Consider the following 12,939-nt stretch of genomic DNA (forward strand, 5'->3'; position numbering starts at 1 on the left):
CTCACCTCACCAGAAGCACAGTGTCTCTCTCTGTCCTCATAGCCCTCCTTCCTCTGCCTTTTTTCTGTTGATTTCTAGGAAGAGAAGGACGGATATAAAGTCAAATGCACAAAAGTAACATTTCAGAGCTGAGGCTGTAGCTTGGCAGTAGAATGCTCACCAACCATTACAAGATTTGGAGCTTCAGAACTGCCAGATTAATTACTTAATTAACTAAATCTCTGTCATCAAGCTAGTTCTGAATTCTATCAGATGAACTAAGATCTATCGCAGACAAATGTTAGACCTCATGAATTGAACAAAATACTATATACTTTCTATATGCATAGCATTTGGATTATACTACCTTCTTTTATTCCACCTAATACACATGTGCATGTGAAGGGGCGTGTGCGTGTGCGTGTGCGTGTGCATGTGTGTATGTGTGTGTTCGATATACATGGGTTCCACCTCTGGCATCCTGTTGTTCTTTTGAGATTAATCCTTGCAATTGTGTTTATAAGTTTTTATCCCAGTGTGTGAAGTTGACTCTCCCACGTTTCTGTTGGTAGAGGTCTGCTCTGTTTTGGGTTTGGCCTGATGCACACAAAGCTGCTGTGGAGAATGTGGGATAAGTGGCTTGGAAAATATAGCCTTTTGTTTTCACGTTGATTGAGTTTCATTCTGAATTTCTGCTATATCTCAACTGTCCATCCTTTGATAGCGGACATAGGTTTAACTGTGTAAGGCAGGCACAGGCACCTATCTTAAAACCCTACCTCATTTTCCTTGTCCTTGGGGCAATATGAGATTCCATTTGCAGTCTCTTGATAAACTCAGTTTTTCTGGTCATTTGGTGTTAGTGGTTCTAGTGGGGCCAACACAAAGGGCACAAGCGAGATCAGGGAACATTATAAATGCCCAGTGGCCAAATTTCCTTACATCCTGTGCTCACGCTTCTCTGATCTTCTTGCCCTTCCCAAAGCCCACATTATAATAACCTCCACCGTGGACCATGGACTCATGTAAGCGCCATTCTTAAACCAATATCCACACACGTATTTTTAAAATTATTTGTTTTAAAGCACTAACCTCATGGTCATTCACAATACACAACACGTGGCTACTGGATACCTTCCCTGTCACCTCTGGGAGCTCAGCACTATTGGCTTCATAGTTGTGGGGTTGATCCCCACTCCTCAGGAGTCGTCCGCTCTTTAGAGCAACAGCTCCTGGCAGAGGGGGTCTCAAACCCCATCCTTCTGATGATCAGACAGTTCGAACCACCAGCACCTGCTTCAGTCCACAAAGAAGGGTGTCACCAAATGAATAGGATCTAGCTATCCCTGGTTTTTAGGGGCACAGGTCTTACCAAATAGGCCACCTAAGGTGGGCTAGACACTGGTAGGCAACCTAAGATGGGCCAAACATTGACTGATCTCTGGCAGCAGCGCAGAGAGGCTGCAGCGCTGTTCCTGAATGCGCCACTGAGGGACGCATTCCTCTCTCCAACACCTGAGCCTCTTCCTTGTCTGGATCTTTTGTTTCTCTCCGCCCCTCTGCCCACGTTCAATTAATTGTCTCCTCTAGGTCCCTCCCCACAGCCTCTTCTCAGCACTTGCTGGGCGGGGAGGGGATAGTGGGAGCGCCCCAAGCAGTGTGCACCTTGTGCCTCTATCCCAGGCGGCAGCGTCCTGATGCCTGAGAACAACTCCGCTGTCAACTGCTGCGAGGCCAGCGGGCTGGCAGCGCGCCCTAGTTGGTCCCGGTCAGCGGGAGCGGAGTCCACTGGGACTCCCCGGGCACCCTGGGTGGCTCCCATGCTATCTACAGTAGTCGTTGTCACCACAGCCGTGGACTTCGTGGGGAACCTGCTTGTCATCCTCTCAGTGCTCAGGAACCGCAAGCTGCGGAACGCAGGTGAGTGTCAGCTTCTTTGAGGCTGGGATCCCACCATGCCCTGCCACTGGTTGGAACTCTGAACCTTAGATCCTTAACACCTCCACATACACCGGGTCCCCACGTGTCCCTGTTCTAGCCTCAGTAGCAGGTGTCTCTTTCCATTCATTCATCCAATCCCAGACTGGTTCTTTGAAGAAGTTAGGGGAAGTTCTGGTTTTCTGCTGCTAAGTTAGCCTGGAACTGGCCTCTAGCTACCCAGGACACACTTGACACACTAATATCAATGTGAATTGAGCTACGCTTTTCTTGAGCACTCGTTTGTGGCAGAATGTGAGCGCTATAGAGCTTCATACACACTGAGGCTACCCACAGTATTTCAACTGTTTCTGCAAGATGGAGCCCCCTTTGGCCATGAAAGCTCCTGTTCCATGACAGACTGCCCTCCCCCTACCTGCCAAACTGACTTTATACACTAGGTAATTTAAAAGCCCTAGCTGAAAGAGACTGGGCCCTGTACGGACCCGAGAAATGGATAGATGCAAGCATTCTGCCAAGCTCTGTATCAAAAACGTATCTAGTCACTAAAAGATCCAATCCCAAGGAAGAGTGTAACTTAGACATGGCAGGCGCGGCCTCCATTAACATCAGCTTTTCTGAATGAAGACAGGGAAACTGTGGGACCTGCTGTGAGAACTTAAGCAATGATCTGGCTAAATTATGTGGCAATGCTTTTTCCTTCCCAATCTATTCCAATTTCAACTTTTCCCTACAGGAGAGCAAAACCAGAAGCAAGGGTGTGTAAGTTCACCTCCTGATGGGGCACTGCGAGGTATGACCAGGTGATCCTAAGGGGGACTTCAGTGACACACTGATTAATTTCCTGATCCTTATCTTGCATGTTGAGGCTAACTAAAGTGGAAAATGGTGTGAAAACAAGCAACGGAAAAGCTTTAAGCTGCCTCTCTAAGATGCCAGGCTCTTGCCAAAAGCCATTCTTACTAAATTATATAAATGTCTCTGGGAAAGAGGATGCCGAGAATTTTTATCTATAACAGAATTCAGGAGCAGAGTGTGAGATTTTAGCCATCCTGTGGGAAACCTAGCATTACTCGGGAACACAAACCTCACACAGGCACCAGTCACTAGGGCTCATGTTTCCTGGAATAACTGTGCAAGACATCATTGTAGCTCTGGAAAAGAAACCTGTAATAGCAAAGAGTTAGTTCCTGTTAAAAAAAACTACGCTTGATATATATATATATATATATATATATATATATATATATCAAAATAACTCACACACACACACACACGCACACGCACACACACACACACACTGCCCTAACATTGCAGCCTCAAACATTCACTTCCTGCACAGGGAGGCAGGTGTTCAGCTGCCCAGGCTTTGTCCCTCTGGATCAGAGTACCTAGCCCTCCAGGTCCTCATACTTGGCTCCTGGACATGCCAGGCACCCAGAGAAGCCTGTTCAGCCCTTAGGTTGTCTGCCATGAGAGAGACGGTTGAAGAAGTGGTCATCGCTGCTTCTTGTCTGAGGAAGGGTCAGGCCCCTTTTCCATCCCGTGCAGGACTATCCAACTCTGTGCTCCCCACCATCCCCAAGAAACCTTTCAGACCTGAGTGTGCAGCCAGGCCTGGGAAGAATTTGAGATTGCTGCTGCTTCACCCTATTCCTCCCATCCCCTGCTGCCCATGCACTAGTGCCCAGCACTAGAGAAACAAATAAACGTGCTATCCAGGAGCATTTACTCCTGCCCTGCTGGCAACTAGCACAGTCATGCAGGTTAATGAGTGTTTGCTTGTTTGTTTGTGCTTGCTTACTTGCTTTTCCTTCCTTCCTTCCTTCCTTCCTTCCTTCCTTCCTTCCTTCCTTCCTTCCTTTCTCTTCCTCCTCCTCCTCCTCCTCCTTTTCTTCTTCTTCTTCTTCTTCTTCTTATTATTATTATTATTATTCACATGTTAGGAATGGGCCAAAGAATCACATCCATGATAGGCAAGTACTCACTATGTGTTTTATGCCCAACCCTTTTTTTAATGACTGTTGGCTTTATTGGTGACAATCATTTTTTAATATAGTATTGACATAAACTAAATGACCATGGTAAAGTGATATTTCAAAATGTTCTGAAAACCTGCATCCATTTCAAAAGTCAGCACCTATCCACTCTCCATTGGTCATTTTTAAACTGAAGATGCTATCTTTACCTCAAGAACAATTTCCCTCAGACATTTTGTACTCCTCTGTTCCCTCAGTCTGTCAATATTGTTATTAGTTATGTCTCCACCGATGTGGGAAAAAAACATGAAAAGAGCAACATAGGGGAGGAAAGGTTTGCTTTGGCTCATTTTGAGGCTACAGTCCACCGTGCTGGGGATGGCCCAGCAGCAGGAGCCTGAGGCGGGTGGGCACATTGTCTCCACAGTCAGGAACCAGGAAGAGGTGAATACTGGGTCTCAGCTCAGATGCCTTTTTGTATTTGGTCTAGGACTCACTCCATAGATTGGTGCTGCCCACATTTAAAGTGGGCCTTCCCCCATCAGTTAACTCAGTCGGAAAACATCTGTGTCCTGCAGGACATCATCTGCCATCATTGTGGCATCTGCGATTCACAGTGTAAAATGTGAATACCTAAACAGGTAAAAGTTAGGAAGCAAATGCTTGGGGAAATTTATACCTTCTTAATTGTCTTTAGTCATCAGGACTATTGCAGGCAAGGACAAGCAGCAATACTTATTATGTAAGGGCATCCTGTGAAGTTCCCAGGAGGATTAAATCAACTAACTTGACATGTGTCAGAATACACCCCCATCAAGACCTGGCACATGGTTCTATACCTCATGTCTTACCTCATGGGGAATCTTATTTCAACCCATGAGCCAAATGCTCAGTTCTTTCAATACAACTGATAAAAGACAAGAACAACACTCATAAATAGTAGTTGGCATGATTGTGATGGTTAACATTGCAAACTAGGCAGAATCAAGGAGACAAACCTCTGGGCAGACCCATGAGGGAGTTTCTTGATTAGGTTAATTGAGGGAGGAAGATCCATCTGTGGGTGGCTCCATTTCATGGGCAGTAAATAAAAAAGAAAGTGATCTGAACCCATCATTCAGCTCCTTTAGTAATGTGATCCATTGCTTCAAGCCCCTGCTACCAAGTCTTCCCTACCATAACAGACTGTACCTCAGCAGTGGAAGCTATAATAGACCTCTGTCTATTTTATCACAGAAACAGAAAGGCAATTAAAGCAGTGACTACGTATTTCTCCTGTGTCAGACAGAAATCTCCATTTGAGAAAGAGATAGAAAAGTGAAGAAGATAAATGGAAGGGAGGAGAGGAGAAAGAAGAGGGTCCAATGTACATGGTACTCTTCGATGAAAATTTATATATTAAAACCAACAGGTAGTTACAAAAATAACAGTAATAAAAATAGGAAAAGAGAAAATAGCTAATAAAATTGTAAAATTCTACAAATCCCTCATCCAATGGATATCCTTATGCAAATATTACTCCTCTCTCATTCCTTGAAGTCAAAGCTGATGGAGAGAACAGGTAACAGACCACCATTTTATTCTCCTGCAAAGAGAAGAATTCACCTTGCTGATATCCTGGCTGACCTCACTGCCGAATTCTGCTGGATCCTACTTCTCCCCCTCACTTGTGATGACCATCAATTCTACACCCTTGACAACTATTTCTCCCCTAGCTTTCTTGTCTTCTGGTTCTTTCTCTAGCCTTCTCTGTTGTAGACTCATATGACCTGGTACTTTTTCTTTTATCTAGGTTAAATTTACAGGATTTTTACAAGAAGCACCGAGTGCACACCACAGAGTCTGGCAGCACATATGTTCTGCTGGTTACTGTTGCATTTGCTAAAGTAATAAGATGGCACTCATCCTGGTTCCCAGATGATCTCTTGCCATCATTGTGGAAGAACATTCACTGACATTCTATCAGCTATTCTTGCAAACACATGCTTCCTACACTCTCAAATATGTATTCTCTCTTTAAAGTTTAGAAATATCATTTTTGGTGTTTTCCAGTACACTATTAATTCATTTAACCAAAGCAAAAACAGTTATATCTCAGCCTTTCTAGGAGTCATCTTGACACCCCAAGGTTTTTCTTAAAAAATAGGACTTTGAAAGAAAACAATTTCTGCCCTCCAGGAATTTGAGAATCTAATTAAGACATTACCATAAATTCATCTATTGCTTTGGTACTTGTAAAGAAACCAACTTATTACTAAAGTATTTGTTCAGTCTTTTCAAAATTGCTTACACCCAAAAAGTTATTAGAATGCTTCATGCAATTCATGTTGACATCACTATGGCTAATAATCTTTCATGGTAAAATCCTATTTGAGATGCACTGCCATTCTTGGATGGAGGCAATCTTGTTAAAGGGGTTTTGGGAAACGTTCTGCCTGACTAGCACCATCCCTTTGTCTTGTCTGACTTGGAAACTTCTACCCTTCCAACCTCCTTGCTCTGGCATGGACTACCTTGGCCAGTGTTCTTCTGTGTTGGTACATCATGACAGGTCTTTCTCTGAGCGTGTCGTACCCATTCTGTATATGAGAGAGAGCATAATGTACAGTCTATTTAGATAAATAATGGAGGGAGACCAATCTGAAGATGGTTAACCTCGCAAGCATAGCCATCTGTGGGCATCTCTCACTGTCCCATGCTTTTGTTCATTGACTGTCTTTTCTGTGAGGGAATGGATGCCCTTGGGTTGCTCACCACCCATCCCTAAGCCCCTAGCACAGTCAGAACTGCTATGAGGAGACTCTGATGGGTACCTGTCAAATAAATGACTGACTTGAAGCTCATTGCCAAAGGTCATTTTTAAACACAAGTAAACTCTGCAGATTTCAGGAGGTGAACAAAGAGGCTAGGAGTGGAGGTTGCTTTGCTTTTCAGAGCTCTATCTGATGAAGACTAGACAACATAGCACTGACCTCCTCCTCAGATACAGAATTCTTGGAAAGGAGACAGGATAAGAAAGTACTGTAGTGGGACATGTGCTTTGTCTGTGAATAGTGGAGGGGTTCTACTTCAAAGAATACAACCCTGTTGTGGCATCCCCTTCCCACTGGCGTACCTTGTCTGACAGAGGCAGGCAGAATGAGTCGCTCCAAGACTTGTATATGAATGTTCATTATAAGCCATTGCACAAGGTGAGGAGCAGAGCTGCATGCTGGCTGATTGATTTCTCACCTGTGTGGCGAGGAAGTGGATGTAGCAGGGGTCTCCTCCTGAATCTCATCAGAGAGACACCAGCATCCCAGCATCTCACAGATGGGCGACACCATAAGATCTGTAGTCACCTAATTGGGACTCGTGCCAAGAAAGATAGGAGACAGTTGGGCCACTGGGCGGATGACTCTCCAGCAGGGATTGGTGGATTTCAACCTTTTAGGAACAGCAGGCTTAATAGGGGAGAGTAATTGAGTCACTTTCCACGTGGAGCTAATGCGTTCTGCTCGCTATTTACAAGCTGTTTGCAGCCTCTTGGGCATTATTAGGGAACAAGCCACATTAACACAGCAGTGCTTGCCTTAGCTTTCCCAGGGAAACAGCTGGTAGAGCTGGCACCAGCTTCCAGGCAGTTTTGACGTTTTCTGCTCACGTTTGTACAGGCCAAGAGCGTTTGCTGTCCATCCTGAAACTGTCCAGACCTGTAGCAACCAACCTTCCTATGTTGGTGAAAGAAAATGTTCTTTACAAAACAACACTTAGTGTGTAGGGTGATCTCCAGTAGAAGGGGGGACGGGTGAAGAGGTCACAGAGAAGGTTCAATAATTGTCCAAATGCCTGTAACCAGAAATTAGCAGAATTAAATCCATCTCAGGCAGCTCTAACCTCCAGCACCTCCTCCAAACTTCTAAAGGAGCCTTAAAATCCCAGAACAGAACTTAGTTGTGATCCTAAGCTGAAGTCAAGAAATGGGGTCCCTGCTTTCTGGGAACTCAGTACAGCTTGAGCCAATGCAGCAGCAGCTTTTCTAATTCCTGGGACAAAACACCAGACACTGGCAACCTGGGGAAGAAAAGGTTTGACTCACTGACTGAGAGTGCAGCTCATGGAGGTGGAGAAGGCATAGTGGCAATGCCATGACAGACAATCACACTGCAGTCGCAGCCAGGACATGGAGAGTGGTGAATGCTGCCTTCTCTCCCATTCAGTCTATGATCCGAGCTGAGGGGACGGTGCCACCCATGTTCAGGGTGTGTCTTCCCTGCTCAGTCACCCTAATCTAGAAACACCCTCAAGACACACCTGGAGATGTGTCTATCTGTGAGGAGATTCTAAATTGGTCAGGTTGTCCATTGAAATGTTGCAACCAGAAAGCCAGGGGCTGCTGACAGTGATCATATCCACCAAGACTGAGAATAAATCTCAAAGACACCAACCAGACCTCCCCAACATGCCACACCGGCCCTCAGTTGTGCACTTCTCGCCTTGTAGTAACAACTGGAAAGGACATGGGAGTTTTAGCCCACAAAATAAGCAAAACCCTTAAATAACAGAGTAAGATGAACTCCTGCCCCTTCCTCCCAGCAGCCTATGCAGAATACATCATCCCTAGACATCTTCCCTGTGTGCTTAGACTCTAGCACCATGCTCCCTCTCACACCATGCTCCTTGCCAGGATTCACCCTTTACCATCCTGTCATAGCCCTGGCCTCTTAGATCCTGCCCTGGCACTGATGCCAGTGCAGCCACCGAGGTCCTAAGAACTTCCGTAGTGTTGTGGAACTTCTTTTCTCTCCATTCTGACCTGGCCTGACCTGGAATTTTGAGGTGAAAATAAGCCCTTCCAAAGTCTCTACTACTGAGGCTTCTGATAGGGTGTGGGGACCAGAGCATATATTGTGGGGACCAGAGCAGGCTGGAGCCAGCCCTTTCTCAGCCCTGTGTTTTAACACATGCAAATGGAGTCTGCTTCCTGTGAAGGTCTGACAGGTGAATTTCTGACTGTGTGGCTGTAGACACCGATGATTTTTTTAGACCTCAGTCTGTCCTCTTCCTTCTCTAATGCTCTGGACCCTAGCTGGGCCCTCTGTAGGATGAGGGCAGATGGGGGATGGAGGTATAGAATGAGGACCAATTTGGTGGCAGGTTGAAGTATCTGCATCCTGGACAACTTGAAGTTCCTTCTATGAATTCATTCTACCTTCACACTGCATTCCTCTGTCCAACAACTAGCAGGATGCATTTTGTCACATGACCAGAAAATTGAAAAGACTATGTCCTTTGTGTATTGTGTCACTGAGAAATCCCTCCCATGGACAGTCTGCTGCCATTTGATCTTTTGAGCATACAGCAAATGCTCAGAAGACACAGGGCTTGGTTGAGGGAGGAGGGTGTTGTTGTGTTAGGGAAGAAAACTACTCATGCCCTCAGCTTCCTGTTGAAACCCTTCCCGTTCCTGGTGCTTTGCTTACAGTGCGATGATGTTCTCAGACAGCAAAGCTGGAGGAACAGAGGATGACCTTCAAGCTAGGTTCCTGGATGACTATGTGGCTTCCTTGGGCCCTGGCTGGTTGGGTTGATGACACTGAGAAGGCCTCCATTCAGAGGAGATAGCTCAGAAAACCAGAGAATGTGCAGGCAAAGGCGGAATCACTGCCACTCTGTTCCTCCAGTGCTTTGAGACAAGAGGAGAACAGTTGGGTCTCTGTGTGTCTTAGGGTTTTTTCTTCTGTGATAAAATGCTATAACCAAAAACAACGTGGGCAGAAAAGGGTTTATTTTAGATCCCATGTTCTGATCACAGTTCTTTTATGAAGGGACATCAAAGCAGAAACTGAAGGTAGGAATCTGGACTCAGGAACTACAGCAGAAACCATGGAGGAATGCTGCTAACTGTCTGGCTTGCTCCCCATGGCTCAGCCTGCTTGCTTTTCCTTCTTCCTGCCTCCCTTTCTTCCTTTCTTCCTTCCTCTCTTTCTTTCTTTCTTTTTTTCTTTCTTCCTCTCTTTCTTTCTTTTTCTTTCTTTCTTTTTTTTTTGGTTTGCTTGCTCACTTATTTATTTAAACATTTTTTAAATTATTTTTTATTCACTTTATATCCTGATCACAAGCCCCTGACTCCTCTGTTCCCAGTCCCACTCTTACACTCCATTGCACCCAGCCCTTCTCCTAAGAGAAGGAGAGTCCCCCTTGGGCAACACCCTACCCTGTGGTATCTAGTTCCAACAGGTCTAGGCACATCCTATCTTCGTAAGGCCCAACCAAGCAGTCCAAGTAGGGAGAAAGGAGATCCAATGACAGAGACAGAGACAGACCCCACTCCACTTATTAGTGGAACCACATGAAGATCAAGCTGCACATTTGCAACAGATATGTAGGGGTTGTAGATCCAGCTCCTGTATGCTTCCTGGTTGGTGTCCCAGTCTCTGTGAACCCCCATGGTCCCAGGTTATATGACTCTGTGGGTCTTCTTGGTATCCTTGACCTCTCCAATTTGTTACTTCTATTCGCCACCTTACACAAGACTCCTGAGCTCTGTCTGATGTTGGCTGTGGGTCTCTGCATCTGCCTCTGTCTGCTGATAGATTAAACCTCTCAGAAGACAGTTATGCTAGGCTCCTGTCTGCAAGCATAGCAGAGTATTATTAATAGTGTCAGGGTTGGCTCTCTCACATGGGATGGGTCTCAAGTAGGGCAGTCATTGTGTGGCTGTTCCCCCAATCTCTGTTCACAGCCTGCTCTTGCTGGACCCTCACACGTCACTCATGAACCAAGGAAATATCCCTTGCCTGTAGACCAATCTCATAGAAGCATTTTCTCAATTAAGATTCCCTTTACCCAGATATGTCTAGGTTTATATCAAGTTGACAAAAAACAACCAGGACACCATATCTTTGTGTCTGATCTGGGAGCAGTTGAGAGTACCCACTCCACTGGGCATTGCTCTCATCTGAGACAAAGTAAGATGACTATCAATGCTCTGCAAGTTGCCAAGGGAAGCCCATGAGAACCTGAGTAGACAAGCACCGATGCAACTTGAGCCCTCAATTTTGTCTCTAAATGACATTTGATTTCCACTTTCTGTGCTGATGAAAGTGGTTCAGAGAAAGACAAATTGTGTGCATATCTGTGTAATGTGTGTGTGTGTGTGTGTGTATGCACGTAAAAGTAAGTATGGGTATTGAAGACAGAGATAAACCTTGGGTATCATTCCTGTATTCTCAGGTACCATCTACTTTATATTTTCAGATAGGATCTCTTATTAATGTGGAACTCACTGATTAGGCTAGACTGGCTAGTGGGTGAGCCCCAGGGATCTGCCTATCTTTCCCTGGAATTTTAAGAATTATCTCTATGCCTGACTTTTCTTTTTAAAGTGTGAGTTCTATGAAACTCCGGTCCTCATGCTTGAGTTACAAGCATTTTACCCACTGAGCTATGGCCCTCGTCACCCAAAGGTATGATAGGGAGTTGCGGGGCCCCTACTGACTACCGATCTGTGTTTCCTGCCTCAGGTAATTTGTTTGTGGTGAGTCTGGCCTTGGCTGACCTGGTGGTAGCCTTGTACCCTTACCCACTGATACTTGTGGCCATTATCCATGATGGCTGGGCCCTTGGGGAGGCCCACTGCAAGGCCAGCGCCTTTGTGATGGGCCTGAGTGTCATTGGCTCTGTCTTCAACATCACGGCCATTGCCATCAACCGCTACTGGTGCATCTGTCACAGTGCAACCTACCACCGGGTCTGCAGTCACTGGCATGCTCCTGTCTACATCAGCCTCGTCTGGGTCCTCACCCTGGTGGCCTTGGTGCCCAATTTCTTTGTGGGGTCTTTGGAGTATGACCCACGCATCTATTCCTGCACCTTCATCCAGACAGCCAGCACCCAGTACACTGCGGCTGTAGTGGCCATCCACTTCTTCCTTCCAATCTCTGTGGTGTCCTTCTGCTATCTGAGAATCTGGATACTGGTGCTCCAGGCCCGAAGGAAGGCCAAGGCTGAGAGGAAGCTGCGCCTGAGACCCGGTGACCTGCGCAGTTTCCTAACCATGTTCGTAGTGTTTGTGGTTTTCGCCATATGCTGGGCCCCCCTCAACTGCATTGGCCTTGCAGTGGCCATCAATCCAGAGGCAATGGCTCTCCAGGTCCCAGAAGGGCTCTTTGTCACCAGTTACTTCCTAGCTTACTTCAACAGCTGCCTTAACGCCATTGTTTATGGGCTTCTGAACCAGAACTTCCGCAGGGAGTACAAGAAGATCCTCTCGGCCCTCTGGAATGCTGGGCGCTGCTTCCATGAGGCTTCCAAACGCTGCTTTACTGAGGAGTTGCAGGGCCCGACGCCACCTGCTGCCAGGGCTGTCACGCCTGTCCAGGAAGGTACTCTCTAGCCTGCATCAGGTCAGTGGACCTAGCAGCCAAACTGAAGTGAGCCGAGTGGAGTTACCGTCAGTGCTGTGCAGCCGCCTGCTCACACTGCATCCCACAACTGGTAAACTCAAGTGACCACCAGTGCAAACCTGCGGACACTCCTAGTGGAAGACTGGGCACTGGATTCCAATTGGCTGGGGCAGAAGTCAAGCCCTACCCATGAGAAGTCATTTTTTCCTGCCACCTTGACCTGGTACTAATGTTGCCCCTTCCTTAAGAGCCAGGGGAAAGAGATCTCTTTTGATTATCTGGGCTAAAAGATCAAAATCTGCAGTACTGAAGGTAAGTGGCTTCTGAGGACTTTCATCAACTTTTCCTACACATCATGGATGTACCACACCATATATTATATCAATACACACTACAATATATACACCAAGTGCATATCATTTACACAAGATATACACCATACACACACATCATGTGCATATCACACCATATACCACATATATACAGCATACATAACACCACATATATGTAAACCACATACATATATACCAGATATACTCCACACCTGTATACACAAGAAACATACACACAAAATACTTACACCACATACACACAAAATGTACACCATATACATACACAACACACAAATAGCACACATGCTCATTACACTGTTTTCT

General features: G+C 45.9%; 1 protein-coding gene across 1 annotated transcript; it reads left to right on the forward strand.

Moving 5' to 3' along the window:
- Window positions 1–1,577: 1,577 nt before the first annotated feature.
- Window positions 1,578–12,324, forward strand: Mtnr1b (melatonin receptor 1B). Its single transcript, XM_028763444.1, has 2 exons — window positions 1,578–1,899; window positions 11,402–12,324. Exons 1-2 carry the CDS (start codon window positions 1,677–1,679, stop codon window positions 12,271–12,273), a joined length of 1,095 nt encoding a protein of 364 aa, XP_028619277.1. The 5' UTR covers window positions 1,578–1,676; the 3' UTR covers window positions 12,274–12,324.
- Window positions 12,325–12,939: the final 615 nt, after the last annotated feature.

Source organism: Grammomys surdaster, unplaced genomic scaffold (assembly GCF_004785775.1).
Source record: "Grammomys surdaster isolate TR1022 unplaced genomic scaffold, NIH_TR_1.0 138, whole genome shotgun sequence".
In the NCBI taxonomy this organism is placed as follows: domain Eukaryota; kingdom Metazoa; phylum Chordata; class Mammalia; order Rodentia; family Muridae; genus Grammomys; species Grammomys surdaster.

What these genes read in the sequence shown, in the direction of transcription:
- Mtnr1b (XM_028763444.1), top strand. Translation starts at nt 1,677, where the DNA reads ATGCCTGAGAACAACTCCGCTGTCAACTGCTGCGAGGCCAGCGGGCTG. An exon ending in CCGCAAGCTGCGGAACGCAG is followed by an intron (nt 1,900 to 11,401) that starts GTGAGTGTCAGC and finishes TTCCTGCCTCAG; the next exon opens with GTAATTTGTTTGTGGTGAGT.